At 41.4% G+C, this 16,920-nt stretch overlaps 1 protein-coding gene across 6 annotated transcripts in view; it reads right to left on the minus strand.

Moving 5' to 3' along the window:
• The window catches only part of Pcnx1 (pecanex 1), a 140,873-nt gene that overhangs the window by 76,394 nt on the left and 47,559 nt on the right, over positions 1 to 16,920 (minus strand). For 5 of the 6 annotated variants that reach the window (XM_076921786.1, XM_076921787.1, XM_076921785.1 and 2 more), the window contains exons 4-6: positions 13,253 to 13,298; positions 12,463 to 12,552; positions 3,946 to 5,661 (exon numbers count right to left, since the gene is read on the minus strand). In XM_076921786.1, the coding sequence (XP_076777901.1) occupies positions 3,946 to 5,661; positions 12,463 to 12,552; positions 13,253 to 13,298 (1,852 nt within the window). The remainder of the gene's footprint in view (positions 1 to 3,945; positions 5,662 to 12,462; positions 12,553 to 13,252; positions 13,299 to 16,920) is intronic. The other variant, XM_076921790.1, reaches the window with a different exon arrangement.

A 16,920-nucleotide genomic window follows, 5' to 3' on the forward strand; every position in this document is an offset into this window, starting at 1 on the left:
AGTGCCCACTCTGCTTCTGACAAGTCAACAAACAGCAAACAACGACTCAGCTATGCTAAGTGACAGTGTCTGCACATCCTCACTGCTATTTTCCATAATCTCAGCAGCCAAGCAAACATAACTGGATAGGCAAAATGATGCCACGAAACTCAATGGTGGGGCTGGAGGGGTGGCTCAGTGGTTAAGAGTGCTTGCTGCTGGGGACCAGAGCTCAGTTCTGAGAACCCAGCTCCAGGGATTACTCTACATTCATATACATAAAATACACGACTTAAAAATTCTTTTAAAATACTTCTCTCAGAGAAATAGAAGTTAAGCAACATAGACAACTACAGGTGAGAAGGACAGCTGGGCAGCTGAGAGCACTGGCTACTTTTGCAGAGAACTGGGGATCAATTCCCAGCACCCACGAACTGGTTCACAACCTATAAGCCAGTTCTAAGAATCCAACATCCTTTTGTGACCTCTTTGGGCACTGCATCCACATGGTGTGCACACACAGCAAAACGCCCAGACACATAAAATAATAAAGTAAGGAAGTCTAAAAAACCAGAAATGCAGAATACTGCATAAACCATAATAAACAAATGCAAATTGCTTTACTTCAGCTATTCTTTATAATCTGACAATTAATGCAAATCGCTCTACTTCAGCTATTCGTTATAATCTGACAACTAATATAGAAAACACACTATAAGCATTGTATTGCATTATGTAGGAGATAAATTTAGGGGCCCAAGAGAAGACCATCTTCATTTGAAATAAGACAAGTTAGAAAACAAGACATTTTTTATATGTGTATTTTTTATTTTAAAAACATTAGTAATAAACTAGAGGTATACTTTATAATTATAAAGATTAAATACAAAGCAAGATGCCAGTAAAAATATCTTAGTATGAACTTAAAATTTCTCACCTAAGCAATTGCAGATGATTATTAATAAGATTTGACTTTGCACAAATAACTTGATTAAGAGTGGAAGGTCTTAGAGCAAACACGGGAGCAAGCTGGTGATGCAGCGTCATGGCAGAGTGCTTGCCTGGCACACAAGGCCATAGATGACAGCAAGCAAACCACTGTTATGGTATGACTACATACCATAAGTAAGTTAAATGGCAATCCATGCCAAAAAGGCAAAACCTACATTAATAGATAAGCTACTAAAACCTTATTCTGTTAGTATTGAGTGAGAACTGAAGATCTGGATATCACTTGTATTCTCACTACTGTCAAGTTTCACATCTCTAATTTATTTCAGCATGTATCTATATTCTTGTATTTAACTACACATCACTGAACTAACAGGGCTAAACAGGGCAGGACACATCTCTGTGGCTCAGCAAACTGGCCTGCTTCCTAGCAACAGCACTACTCCTGACATTTACCACATGCTGGGCACTCTCTAAGCACCATGTTTTAACCCCTTCATCTTTCACTACAGCACAGGTACCGCTATCACCACATCTTCAAACCGCATCGCAGAGGCCTAATGGAGATAAGTGGACCTCTGAGGGTAACGACTCCAGTGGAGCCCACAGACTAATAGGCATGTGAGTCCTAGGCTACATCACCTCTATTATAGGCCATTTTATTATAAAACTTTCAAGTACACTTCCAAAATTATATTCCATTACCTACTAACACCATTCACCATAATAATAGAGTCAATTTTTGAAGACTCACCAATACCTCCAAATCCACCGGGATTAAAATTTACTCATGGCTTTATGTCCAGGAAAGTATTGTGTGTATGTGTGTGTGTGTGTGTCTGTCTGTCTGTCTGTCTGTCTGTGCGTGTGCATGCACATGTGTATGTGGTGTGGTATTAGCAATATGTCTTGTCATATTTCTGGAGGACAATATACATGACAGAATGGACAACCCAGACACATCACTCTTAAACTGCCAGAACTGACTGTAACAATAAATACAATCAATACATACCGAAATTCTGTCCACTGTAAATCAGTGTTTAAATTCCTTCCTGCTACTTCCAGTTTACTGGAAGTTCAACCAAACCACAGCAAACCTATGTATTTAGGTGCAATGGAAACAACATATATCTCCAACACATCTAAGTTATTTTGTTTTGTTCTGATTTTCAGTCTAAGAACAATAAAGACAAATAAAAGAAAACCTAGCAGGACCCTCCTTTAACAAAAAGCATTTTCAACATCCTACATACTAATGATTTTCTTCAACTGAGCTGAGATTTAAAAAATTTAGTTCATTGTTTTATTATTAATATTTAATGAATACTTTAAAAACAAAAAAATCTGTAATTCAGAATCATGAGGACTTACACAGTCATAGAACTGGATGAAGAAAACAAATACAAAAAAAAAAAAAGGAGCAGCAGCAAATACCACTTCCCATGCACTTTGTAAAACCACCAAACAAAACAAAACAGAAGAGGGAAAGCCACATGTGCTGTAAGGATATGACACAAATGTGCGGACAGACTCACCACAGCACGTCCTACAGACACAACACTCACATTTTGGCAATAGCATTTATTTCAACAATACTTAGAACACAGGCCTTAGCATGTTCAGTCTCAAAATGTATTTGGCTAACTTAAAGAATTAAGCTATCTTTTAAAACCTAATGGATTCCTTGACACCATAAACAGAAACACTGAGAAGCCTTTATAGTCTTTCAGATCTGTTATAAAATACAGAATGACATCCAGGTCAAAAACTCCTAGAAATGTAATTAGTACACCGCTACCAAGTGGTAACAACCATTTCAGATGCAATTCGTCTCTAACATATAGGTCAGAAGACTACTTTGATAGCTCCTTCAGCATGAAAAATAATTTCTTTACATTCCCATTATAAGTTGATTTTTGTCAGAACCTTACCAAAACCAGAAAGAACATTTCCACAATATGACCTTTGAAATAGTCTTGATGAATCTGGAATTCTTTTGAGGTAAGTGTAGACACGTTTAAAAATGTCTGCATAAACAGAACATCATCAGAGCAAATGACAATGACCCTTCTATTACAGACCCGGGCCTGCTAACAACAGAGGCCTCATTCTTACTCTAGCAAACAGGCAATGACCTGCCTGGGTAGGAGGAAGAGGAATCAGAAAACACAACCTTGAAAAGAGGCCCAATACACACTGGCCCAGTATTACATCACCTACCCAACTCTGTGCAATTCTCCCCAAATCCTGAAATCACTAAGTTATTACCTTACCCAGACGCCATCACTATCACCGGGGATAGACACTATGGCAACTATTAATGGGTTAAAGCACTAGCTAATGCAGCCACAGTACATCATGTATTCCTTTAATCCCAGTCCTTGGGAGGTAGAGGCTGACAGATCTCTGTGAACTTGAGGCCAATGTGGTCTAAGTAGTGAGTCCCAGGCCAACCAGGGATATGCATTTAGATCCTGTCTCAAAAATTAAAAAACAATTACATGATAAAATGCTAATAACTATAAGCTATAAACTTTAACTTAATTTAACTTTAAGACAGTGTGAAATTATAGGAAACTTTTTTTCTTAACTAAAACTTGAGCTGAGAAAAAAGCACAGAAATAGAAAAAGAGTTGGCTATCCAAGTATACCAGGAGCTACAGTAGTATCTGAAAGTCTCGTGTGACTGGGCGAGCATCAGCCTCTGGGAGCTCACAGTGCACTCGGGAAGTCATGGCCGTGAGTGGCTTATCACCCTAATACAGTTGTAATGCTGCTGCTGTTGTACAAAGGACGAGAAATAACTGGGTTATTACTAGTATAACTAGCTTAGAAAGGGGAGGCAGTCAGGAATAAGCTGATGTGTCCCATAAGACAACTGGGCCATCGGAGACTACCGTGTTCACCGGTGGAAGTGTGCTTTCCTGTCACAGAGAAAGCGGACTTTCTGAACGTCCTCTCAGACTGTCGGGAGCAACAGTGTCGATCTGCAGCGGCCCGTAGCTTACTCACCTCCAATGGCTGCATCTGGCTCTTCACCTTCAGGAAATGCCACCTGGCTTGGCAAACTATTCCTGGACCGTGTGACTGTCTCTAACTGGGAAGCTCGGCCCAGTAAAGACAGCTCATCCAGAACCTCTCCCTCTTTGGCCTCAAGATCTGACTTTGAAGTGGTTAAGGGCTTTCTATTGTCCGGTGCCAGCAGCCTGTTGGAGTCATTCAAACAGGCCACAGTGCCACTATCCAAGCTCAGCACCCGAGCCCGCGTCTTGGCACTACTTGTGCTGGAAGTCCTCCGAGAGGCCCTCTTTTTGGCGGTTCCCTCGGGGCCTGGATGAGCTCTGTGTGTGTGGTCCGAGTCTGTGCCCCGGTCCCTATGGCCATGCTTGGTCTTGAGGGCACTGTATTTGCCCTCAGGAGACCGGCAGGAATGAGAAGTGGCACTGGAAGAGCTATCGCTGCTGAACTGGTGAGCAGAATGAACACTGGGTGCTCTGCTCAAGTCGCTTTGATCACTGGAGTCCTCGTCATGACAAAATACAGCACTGTGCGGCTTGGTTCCAGAGACTCCTCGAAAGGAAACATAGTCCCTATGGCGACTGGAGTCGAAACTGCTGGCCCGTTTCTTTCCTGTGCGCCTCCTGCCTGGCTTGTGGGCAGAAGTTGTCCGGTGGATTAAGCTGGAGGACTTGGGTCTGACATCACCTTCCTTCTGCCTCCCACCATCGTCTTTACAAACTTTGGAGTCTGTGGAAAGGCTGGGCTTCTCGCTCTGCTCCTCTTTGCTCTCTGCACTTTCCTCAGGCGGCCTGTCCCCAGGGACAGTAAACTCATTCGCATGGGGGTTTTTATTGGCATCTTCTGATGCAGAGCAGCTGGGAGCAACCTGGTCAGGCATCTCCTCAGATGCCTGAGCATCTGGGACCTCAGGAGGCACAGAAGGTGTGCTCCCCTCTGGGGCACTCTTGTCACTGCTAGTCCTTTGGTCAGTGGCCCTGAGGCTCGTCTCTTCCACGGAGTCAGCACAGCACTCGTTCTTCCGGGTACCCTTGTCTCCCACTTTAGGAGATTCCTCATGCTCAGACAAGATGCTCTCGATGTGAGTGGAGCTGGTCTGCTCACTTTTATAGCTACTGAGGGTACTGTTGGTGTCCCTGTCGGTCCCACTGCAGTAGCTCTCAGTGGAGCCGCTGCTCCGCGTGCTCAGGCTCCTGAGACTGTCCACACTCTTTTCGGCATTCAGTGCCCTGCTCTTCCCACACTTTGTGGGTGGTTGAGAGTTATTTTTTCTCCGGTCAGCAGCAGGCTGAGACTGTGCAAAAGAGCAGGACTTCCCCACGAAGGGCTCTCTAGTGCCTGAGTGCAGCTTGGATGAGTCTAACTCAGTAACAGGGTCTAACCCCCGTCTCTGCTGCTGCTGGTAAAGAGGGAGGCCACTCAGTGATGCATCAGGAAAAGCCACGGCAGAGCTGGAAGTCCGTGGCACTCCTCGTGGCCGGTGCTCCTTCCTGTAAGAGTGTGAATGTAAAGGTACAAGAGAAGCCACTTCTGTGTCACAGGCACTGCACAGTGACTGATCAACACGGTGGTGCTGGCTATGACTTGGCAGGCTCACTTTGTCAATGAAGTCCCTTGGTAGGTCCTGTCCACAAGAGGACAAGGATGGCTGAATAGAAATGAAGGAGTCATTGGAGACCAGGCGGAAGAGCTTGCGATCGGTCGCCAAATCTGTGTCAAACACAGTTAAAAACGTTAATAGAGATATAGATCAGTTTCTGTGCTGGTTAACAAAGAAGGAGTTCAGAGTATACAGCAGTAAGTCAAGGATAAGCAATCCTCAAGCAGAGCACTGAACAACCCAAAGAGCTGGTTTCTGTTTCAAAACTGCACAAAGAACCCATTCTAACTGATGGAATGAACTGAACTTTCAAATCATTTGAGTTCTTCAAAATGCTTCCGAAAAAAATTCGTGTGTGTGTGTGTATGTGTGTGTGTGTGTGTGTGTGTGTGTGTCCTCTTCCTTCCCTCCCTCACTTTTGAACAGGGTATTTAGCTTAGGCTAGCCTTGACCTTCAGATCCTCCTGTCTCAGCATCCCAAGTCTGCAAGTTAAGGTGTTTGCCACAGCAGCCGAGCTCTATCTCTAACTTACACACAGGTAACCAACTGGGTTACCATTTGGAGCCTTTGTTTTTTCATTTAAAAGAGGTATGACCAAACTAATTAAGAAGCAAGCAGAAAATACTGAATATCGCCACATACATAATTATATGTATATATTTTTAAAACAAGATTAATAGTAACTGTCATTATTGTTGAAACACTAATAAGATTATATTTTACACACAAACAAAGACCTAGAATGGACCTCCAAAATAGCATAGTGGGCGAAGTGCTTGCTGCACAAGTCTGGCCACCTGAGTGTATGTCAGGAGCATGAAGAGGGAAGGAGAGACTAACGCCATACCATTGTCCTCTGACCTCCACACACACTTCATAGCACATGCATGTCCACATTACACAAACACATACACACACAACTACCACCATGTTGATCAGTCACATAAATTTTAAAAAGTTATGACCTAGAGTAGAAAGAAACTAACAACAGAATCAACGTGTTTATCAATGTTCAAACGATATAGAACACAATGATGCAAAGGTGTCCCACAATTTGTGACAGTCACAAAATGACAGAAGCTCACGGGTCCGACTTCTGAGATGTGTCACATGGTGATGTGTCTGGGGAAGGAAGAATCAGTTTAGGGGTGCCCTGGGAGGGTGATCCACTGAACAGACCCACACCTGTGATTATACTAGGACAGCACAAACCGAACAGGGACTATGTGTACACACGTACACACACAAATACACACATTTAAATGAAGACTCAAAGCTGGGCTGAAGTAGCAGAGGGAGGAATGGGAATTAATGTGATCAAAATACATTGTGTGGATATATGAAATTCTCAAAGAATAAAAATATAATAAAAAAACCAAAATCACATGCAGTATGTTCTATCTCCTCAATAAGAGTATGTTAAGTATTAGCAAAAATAGTAATAAGTACAAGCTAAAATTCTACATTTTCTTTCATCACTGATGAAGCATTTATAAGTAAGCCTCTTATGAAAAAAATACACATTGCTCTATGTCATACTAGCATTCCTTCATCTTCTATTTAAGGTAGGAGCTACCGACTTAAATTATCATACAGACTTCCTACATAGAATTATTGATATAAAAAGTCCATTTACCTACACAAAAGGTAATTTTTAAAATCTCCATTTTAATAGGAAAGAGTGCCTGAACCTGATGTTAGCTTTATAAAAAGAAAATTAATTTAGATGTGGTGACACATGTCTGTAATCTAAGCACTTAGGAAACTGAGGTAGCAAGATCATGAGTTTGAGGCCAGCCTGAGCTATAAATACAAAAAAAAAAAAAAAAAAAAAAAAAAAAAAAAAAAAAACCTATTTTTAAATTATTACAACTATGTAGAAAAACTGTAACTCAGATTAGGGTTAGATATTTACTTGAATCTCAGTGGTAAAAGCAAACACTCTCTCCTAAGATTAAAAAAAATAAGAATGAAGTTACCACACACATTTATATACTTAAAAAAAAAAAAAAAATCAAAATCTAAGACCAGGAAGGTGGCTTACTGGGAGAAGGCTTGCCTGAATTGGATCCCAGAATCTATGTAAAGGTAAAAGGAGGAGAAAATTGATTCTATAAAAAGTAGTCCTCTGACCTCCATGTGTGCTCTAGGGCATGTATACAGACACACAGACACACAGACAGACACAGACACACACACAGACACACAGACACACACAGACACACACAGACACACACACACACACACACACACTAAATCTATTAAGAAATGGGAGTTTTAAAGTGCTAATGATCAGAGCTAGAGAAATGGCTCAGCAGGAGAGCGCTGGCTGCTTTTTCAGGCGACCCGGATTCAAGCCCCAGCCCCCATACAGAGGTTCCTGACATCTGTAATACCAGTTCTGATGACGTCTTCTGACCAAGCATGCAAGCGATGCACAAACACACATGGAGGAAAACAGCCATACACATGAAAAAAAAAAAAACAATTTAATAAATATTGAATTTTTTAAAATGCTAATGCTCAAAACCAACTTTCCTCAAAGACCTGTGGAGCGGAGTGGAGTATGTGCACGTGCACACATGGAGGCAGAGTTGATGCAGGTGTCTCCCTCCCTCTCACTTTCTGAGACAGGGTCTCTCACTGAACCTGGAGCTCACTGACTTGGTTAGCTTGCCTGGACAGCAAGCTCTAGCAGTTTTTCTGTTCTCTGTTTCCCCAAGACCACAGGTGTGCACAGCGACACAGGTGTGCACAGCCACACAGGTGTGCACAGCGACATCTGATATTTTTACACTGGGGATTAAACTCAGGCTCTCTTATTTCCACAGCAAGAACAACCAGCACTGTCAGGCTGGAGAAGCAAAGAGGGATGGTAGCAGGTGCAGGTTTCTTCTTCAGTGACAAAAAGGTCTGACAACAGGACTATAATTTTGTGTGTGTACTAAAAGGCACTTAAGCTAGAAGGGAGAGTTTTATATTATGAAAGCTATATCATAATGAAAAATAATAGGACACAAAGTTACAGAATGTTCTCAGTGACAGAAGAATGAATTACTTCACTCCTCACACCAGACTCTTTCCTAAGCTAACAGCTAACCACACTTATATGTAAACCAGAAGTGTGTTCTGAACTTCTCTCTTAGATTGTCTCTATCAATGACAGAACCATGCTATTATTTCTCTTAAAATCTAGACTCCCTCCCCTTCTTTCATGTCTTCCGCTAGTTAACATCTTAGTTCTCTTGTCCTTTGCAAGAATTTATAGAAAGCTTACTTTATAATCAGGAATTTGTTTTTCTCCCCTAATTCTCTTAAACAATTCTTCAGGATTTTTTGTTTGTGTTTTGTGTGTGGTGCTGGAGACTAAACCAAGGGCCTTAACACACTTACACACTGGGCAAGTGCTCTCCCATTCAGTTACATTCCCAGTTTAACAGGTTCTGATGCTACTCCATTAAAATTACTTGTCAAGGTAAGCAGTATCTTCACTGTTTTAAGTAATGGCCAAGCTGCATCCTCAAGTCCTTTGCCTGAGCAGCAGTACTGACAGAGACGAGCCTTCCTCCAGTATGCTGGCATCTAGCAGGCTCAGAGTTCCTCTTGACACAGCAGCTGTTCTATGCAGTCTAAACCTCAGGGCAGAGCCCTGAGACTTTTCAGTTTCCCACCTGTACTTCCTCTTTGTAAGTCTCTCCCAGCTTCCTTGCACTAGGACAAACACTCAGAAACATCTGGACTGTTGTCCCTGTACTCTTCAAGCCTCTATGTGCGTGGGGTGAGCCAGAATTCTGATCCTGGACAAGGAAGACATGACATGAGTGGGGCAGAGCAAGAACACTGGCAAAATCTCCTCCTTGGAAGTCAAGAATCAGGGTGAATTTCACAGGCTTAGTTCTACTAAGAATCTAGACTCTTAGGACAAAACAAGTATCAACTTATCAAGCAGGCACCTGAGACCAAGGCCGTCCCAAATAGTATTTCAAACAGTTGCCACTAGGTGGCGACAAACCACAGCCAAGATCATGTAAACTAACTTTGCAAAACTGCCCCATTAGTTTACCAACTTCAGTGTGTGCTTTTGCACTGTGTGCTTTGCTGGGTTTTTTGTTGGTGGTGGGGTTTTTGTTTGAGAAAAGGTCTCACTCTATAAATGGAGGGTAGTTTGGAACTCACTTTGCCATTTTGCTGCCTTGAATTCATAACAATCCTGTCTCGCCCTCCCAACTTATAGGTATGAGCCTACATGCATAGCTCTTACCCCACATTTGATCTGTTGCTTGGTTGCTTGGTATTTACACACTGGCAATTCCTAAATGTCTAACCCAAACATCTAACCTGACTTCCCTCTTCTCATGGCTGCTCTGAGGTCCCAAAGAAGCACATACTAACTATGCCCCAACTGGACATCCCACCACAGTCTCCATTCCCTCCTGTGTTTAATTTAGAAAGGACACCCCATCTTCCCTGCTGTCCATCCCAAAACAGACTATTAAAATCTTATATAATACTACTAAAATCCACTAACAGCATCATATTAGTACACAGAGAGAGAGAGAGAGAGAGAGAGAGAGAGAGAGAGAGAGAGAGAAGAAGAGAGACAGAGAGAGAAAGAAAGAGAGAAAAAACCAAACAAACCATGTCTTACTACCCCTCATGTTTACAATGGCCCTCTAAATGACCTCTCAAGTTCAGCATCCACCCATTTGATACAGTCTCAGAGTCAGGGCCATAGTGGCAGTTCATCTTCCTAGGAATTAGAGCACGCATCTTTGGAGATGACTTCTGAGATGGTCTACCACCCACAGATACTGGATTTCAAACCCAACAGATGCGCTCCTACTCTACACCTCTTGCGTCTGCTGCTCCCCCTTGCAGAAAAGGGGCTCTCTTTAGGTCTTTGCTGTAGGTAAAAAGCCACTCTATTTAAGATTACTATTTCCCAGCCCCACCACTCCTATCCTCCATCTTTGTTTACTCTTGTAGCGGATTCACAGTAACGCCACTCCATAATGAGACCGTGAAAGCCGTTAAGAGGGTACAAATTGTTCACTGATTAATCTATAATATTTAAAGCCAAGTTAAAAAACTACTTGAGGGACCAGAGAGATGGCTCCTGCATTAAGAGTGCTTGCTGTTCTTAAGTTCAGTTCTCTCTCTCTCCCACACTCACACCCACGCACCCACATCCCCAAACAGTATTTTTTACATTATTTTAAAGTAGTATAGTAGTTTGAATTTAGCCAGACTGTGGGTGAGTTTCCTACAACTCCTTTTTACGTCATAATGGGCTCATCTGTAATGTAACAGCCTGAAGTGACAACTGAGTAAATGTGCATGAAGACAACCAACCCCATGGAGGAGACAAGCAAGAGCTGTGGGGTACGGGCTGGCCATGTTTGTAAAGGGCTCATGTCAGTGTAGTACAACCATGTCCACTCACTTACAAGTAGTTGAGGGATCCTTCCCCTCCATAACAACAGAGCTGGGTACCGAGGGGACAGATGAACTGCAGAGCTACCTAGGCCTCTGCAAAAATAAGCATGTGGACTCCTAAAGTAGACAGCAGTCTCTGCCTAGTGAGTTCCTGTCATCTAAGTACTCTAGACCTGGCTGCAATGTAGAGTTGTATGTGTGTAAATCTCAACCTGCCAGGTCATCATAAAACACAAAGGAACAAGCAAAATCCCTGCTTAGTGCTTTTTAGACATACTGTAAGATAATGAGACACATGACTCCTAAATGCAAACGGCGCAACACTGTTATAACCTAGTCATCAAGACATCACAAGGGTACAGATTATAGAAATGAATACTGCACTGTGAAAAGTAACTGATTTACTTTCAATTTAAAAGAAAGAAAATAAAATCCATACACATACTTTGTTTAGAAGCTTGGGGAAGGAGCGTTGTCCTCAAAAGCAATTTAACAATGACGAGATAACTTTCAAGTACCAGCAACAGAAGAAACAGATTATGCCTATAAGAAATGAAGTTTAGGGGCTGGAGAGATGGCTCAGTGATTAAAAGCACGGACTATTCTTCCAGAGGTCCTGAGTTCAATTCCCAGCAACACATGGTAGCTCACAACCAACATGTGATCTGATGTCCTCTTATGGTGTGTGTGAAGACTCAACAGTGTACTCAATACATATGAAATAAATAAATCTTAAGAAGAAGAGGAAGAAGAGGAGGGGGAGAAGAGGAGGAGGAGAAAGGGAGGAGGAAGAAGAGGATGAAAAGGAGGAGGAAGAAGAAGGACAAAGAGGAGGAAGAGGAGAAAGAATGAAGTTTGGTGTATATGGGACTAGAAGAAAGGCACACGCCTTTAATCCTAGCATTCAGGAGGTGGAAGAGTTCAGTGGCTCTCTGGGAGCTTGAGGCAACCTTGGTCTACACAGAAGCTCCAGGCCAGCCAACACTACATATAGAAAGGCTGTCTGGCTCAAAAAGAAGAGGAGGAGGGAAAAAAAAATGGAATTGGGTGAAACATCAAGTTAACGGGCAACTAAAGAAATAGCAGACACACAACTGCCATCTCACACCCTGGAGCACATGTTCATAAACTTTTTTTCTCTGTGTACTCTAACTTAACTCAGTATGGTCAAAGTACTTACAGTGCTGCATTGCTACTATTCTAGTAAATGATTCTATTGTTTTCTACAAGTGACCACATTACAGTCAGGCATGGTGGCTGATGCCTGTAATCTAACACTTAGGAGCAGAGGCAGGAGGATTACCGAAGATTTTGAGGCCAGCCTGAGCTATGCAGAAGTTACAGATCTGCCAGAGCTATAGAGCAACAGGTTGTGTAGAAAACTACTAAACAAACACTTCTATTTAGTGTGACTAAGGTGCTCCTCAAATGACCACATAGTACCGGTAGAACGTCACTGTAATGCACTGCTTACCTTGTTCTTCACTTCCTTCTTTACAAAGACTAGAGCTCTGGCCCAGACTCAAACTTATGTCATCAGAGGTCTTAGCAGTGTCCGTGTCTCCTACAATGTAGACAAACACATGAGGGCATGACACTGAAGCAAAGGCACAGCAAGGAAGGGACAGAGACTTTGGGAGGTCTGTCACCAAAGCCAGGTCGGCACACCAGCCACTACTCACTATATGCTGACTGCACTAAACTCACTAAGCAGGACGGACCATGGGAGAACATAACAAACAATGTGACCTAACAATACAACACATAACACAGAATACAAGTAATATGGGAGAGTTTGTGTTAGCTTTTTCAAAAAATAGATTCTAAAAAGAAATGCCAATTATTTAATAACAAAACTGAAACAAGGAAAATGTCCTTCCCCAGGAAAATTAGAAACTCAGCACTGTACAGCAAAACTATACATTTATTTTAGGTAAATATACAGAAAGAGAAAAAATTCTCTTTTAATGCTTCAATTATGATCACATTTAAAACTTCCACAGCAAACTAGTTTTTCATAAGCTGTACCCATACTTAGGAAAAAGAATCCCTATGCCAAGAGGTTTATAATAAATCAAAACTTATAAATAACACAAATGTTCAAATAGTTTTGAGATACTTAAATAATGAAAGGATAACAATTTAAATCAGGCAATTTAATAAGATTACGTTATGCCCTGATGTATTTTAAAAGTTCATTATAGTGGAATGCTGTCTGTGGAAGAGAGAGGAATGGATAGTCAGTCAGTGCTCAGTAAGGCTACCTTTAATAGTTGCTGCTGTTCCAAGTCGAGATGATCCAGATCCAATCTGAAAGCAACATAAGAAACAATGAATTAACACACCAGCCGTAAGTCACCACTAATCCAAAGCACAAGACTATCAAAAGCATCTTCTCCAGCATGCTATCCGTCACTTTCATCAATATTAAAGACACCTGTTGAGCACAGTCTATCAGAGGCACACGGCTGTTTGCTGCAGCATGTGCTGATAAGCCTCTGTATACTAAAGACTGATGGAGCCCCTGGGGCCAAACACCTGCCACCTCCAGCAAAGGCCACTGAGGAGGAGTTAGTATCATTATTTTACATTACGTTATGGCATGTTTGTGTTATAAACCAAAAGCAAAGCCACACACTGAGTCTGTGGGAAATAAACATAAGATTTCTTAGGGCAGAAAACAACAAAGTTTGAGGGGACAAAATATACTAATATGACACAGAGTACAACATCACATCTTACAATTCTTAGTCTAAGACACGAAGAACTTTTTTATTGCTGGTTAGAACATTTAAGAATAATAAAAATTAAAAAAAAAAAGAATTCTTAGCACAAACTGTAACTGAGCATTTAAATTTTATATTCAAGATGACCTAACATTTTCCAAAAAGTAACACACATCATTTACACAACCATATAAATAAATATCACAAATTCCACAAATACAATAAGAAAACAAAATACAAATGATTCTGCCAACTAAATTGGCAAGCTGAAGAAACTCTTCCAATAAGTCTCCTTCAATGGACTCAAAGAATACACCTTCTCAAATTCAGCATTGCAATTACAGCTCTTATTTTAGTCAAACCCCCTTCATAAAGTCGCCTTGGCCACAGCACACAAGAGACAAGCTCAGAAGATTGGTGAATGGAACGCTCATAGAGCAGGAGAGGCTAAATTGACCTCAAGGCCATTAACCGCTGGAGTCTTTAAAAGACACTGGAGATGTATGCTCTGACGTGTAAGAACTTGTCAATGAAAAAGAAGACAAAAATATGCACAGGTGAAACTATAAACTCAATGTTACCAATAAAAACTAAGCTTTGCAAGCAGGAGGATCTGCCTTTGGATCTCTAGCACCCAGTGAAACAGTGGTGGCTTCTGCAAGCCCATCCATCACTAGGTGGGTGGAAAAGGCAGATCTCGAGAACTCACTGGCCAGCCACTTACGTGCACACATACACAACAAATGCATGCACTCATGCACATGCTCTCAACACATAAAATGCAGGCACACTAAGTTTTGTAATATTTTAGGACTGTTTATTAAGCTTGATTCTCTCAGGATTTCTTAACATCTGCTTTAATATATCATCAGACACTCACTATACTATCGCTTTTCCCTCTTGGCCAAGCTTCCTACTTTGTACAGATGTAGCTCCATATCTCCTGAACTATGAGAAGTGGACCCCAGCACCATCTAGAGGGGGCTACAGAGCCTAGCAGTTCTGATGACAGATTTAAGGGAAATGCCTCTCGAAGGTCCAGACAGAGACTGTTTGTGTGCCTGGAGAAGCCTCCGCCGCCGCACCCTGCCCACTTCCTAACTCCCTCACATCGGCACAGCGCAGCTGCTCTGCTCACCCTAGGGCCTCACAGACAAGCCTAGAAGACAGAGACAATGCCAGTTAGCACACAGCTGCCTCCAGACCTACACAGCAAACGCCAACCCCACTTCTCTAAATCCCTCTTGGATGAGTACTGTACTGTGTACTGATGAAAGAGGTCTTAACAGATATCAGAGATATTGATTTCTAATGCTTTTCTCCATCAAGCCCCTCTCCAAAATCAAAGAATCATAACATTTGTATACAACAAATAATTAATAATATAAATTGCAGAAATGTCACTGCAGAAGAGCTCACGACATTTGTGATACAACCAATAGAGGATGCATAGTGACTTCGAGATCTTTACAAGTTTTTACTATGTATGACTTCATGAAAGGTTTAACTTTTTTCTTTAACCCTTATTTGTTAAATTTTATAAAAGTGAAAAGAAAAAATAAGAAAAAATGGTGGTAACTATTACACTGAGGAGTGAAGTTTTTCATTTAAATGGTTTATATAAACAGCCCTGTTTTTCCCTAAGGTAAGCCCCATAGCAAAGATCCAGCAAGAACTGGGGATGTCAGGCAAAGCCACATTCTACAATGGAGCCCTGCCTTTCTCTCTAGCTGGAATTAATTATTCTTCCTCTGAAGTCAGCCCTTTTCTAGGCCATTTTGAAGGCAACTATGACTTTGTAAAAAGATTTTGTATTAGTTCCTTGGTAACAAGATCACATGACAATGTTTACTCAGGTCATAATCTCTTTGACGGTAAGAATAAGTCACCATCCTTGACCAAGTCACGATCTTAGACCAAATATTTACCTCAAATATTTACAAGCACTAAATTATTTCAAAAACAAGAGGCAAACAAAAGAGGAAGTGCAGACCAGGGAGGAGTACAGATGGGGGGATGTTACAGGTCATGGGGGAGCACAGACCAGGGGGGTTACAGGCCAGAAGGGAGTACAGACCAGGAGTGAAGGCCAGGGAGGGAGTACAGACTGGGGAGTACAGATCCGTGGGAGTGCAGGCATATGGATGGGGGTGTGTGAGGAGAAATGACTAAGGCAGAAGGGAGCAAGAGCAGAAAGGAGAAGGTTAGAAGGAGCTGAAGGGAAGGCATGGTAATTCCACCTAAACAGTCACATAAACAATCATGACATGTCCAGGAGCTACACAACAAACAAGAAAGAGTGTGTCCATACATATCAGCTGCATTCCATCCAGATACAAATGCCCTAAATCACCTTCTTCACTTTAGCTTCTCTAAAAGGTAAAAATAATACATCAAAAACATTACACACTATAAACAGTATAAAAAAAAAAAACAAGGAAAAAGTATTTCCCTGTCCTAATGTAAGAACTACCACTTAAGAAAAACATAATTGTCTATAATATGTGTTTAGATGCACAATGTTTTAATTATATTCTGTAAAACAATGACAATGGTTACTTGGGTCACAATCTCTTCGACAGTAAGACTAGGGCACCATCCTTGACCAAGTCATTATCCTAGACCAAATATTTACAGATATTACAGATCAACCAAAATGACACCAGGGGCAGGTATCCAAAGGTGACTGATGCCTGCTATGTCCTTTGATTTGTCCTTCTGAAATTAAAATTAATAATAATTAATAATAAATTAAGTTTGGCTTTCCAAACACTAGCAGAAATGTAGGATTAACTCCCAGGGTTAACCTGCTGCTGCCTGGATTTGTAAGAAGGCTGAAGTTAAAACAGGACTGTTATAATGGTCACAGTGATTAAGGACTCAGTTGTTCTATGAAAAGAAACTGTGGAATGCATGAAGACAAGCAAGAACAAGAAGCTGGGAAGCAGAGCATCAGTGCAAACGAATACTGTGCAACCTGAAACTTGAAGGTACCACTCTCATTACCATGGAAACATGGACTTGTCTGAATAGTTGGTCCTGAATTTTTTGTTTGTTTTATTATATCAAATTTCCCCATTCCATGGAGGATGAAAAGAGCTTATCTTTAACACCCACTTTGTTCTATAACACAACAGTTTCACAACAAAAACTGTTACTAAAAACTTACTTAAACTTGGAGCAAATCTATAAACATGTATTACAAA

This window comes from Arvicanthis niloticus, chromosome 23 (genome assembly GCF_011762505.2).
Source record: "Arvicanthis niloticus isolate mArvNil1 chromosome 23, mArvNil1.pat.X, whole genome shotgun sequence".
Classification (NCBI taxonomy): domain Eukaryota; kingdom Metazoa; phylum Chordata; class Mammalia; order Rodentia; family Muridae; genus Arvicanthis; species Arvicanthis niloticus.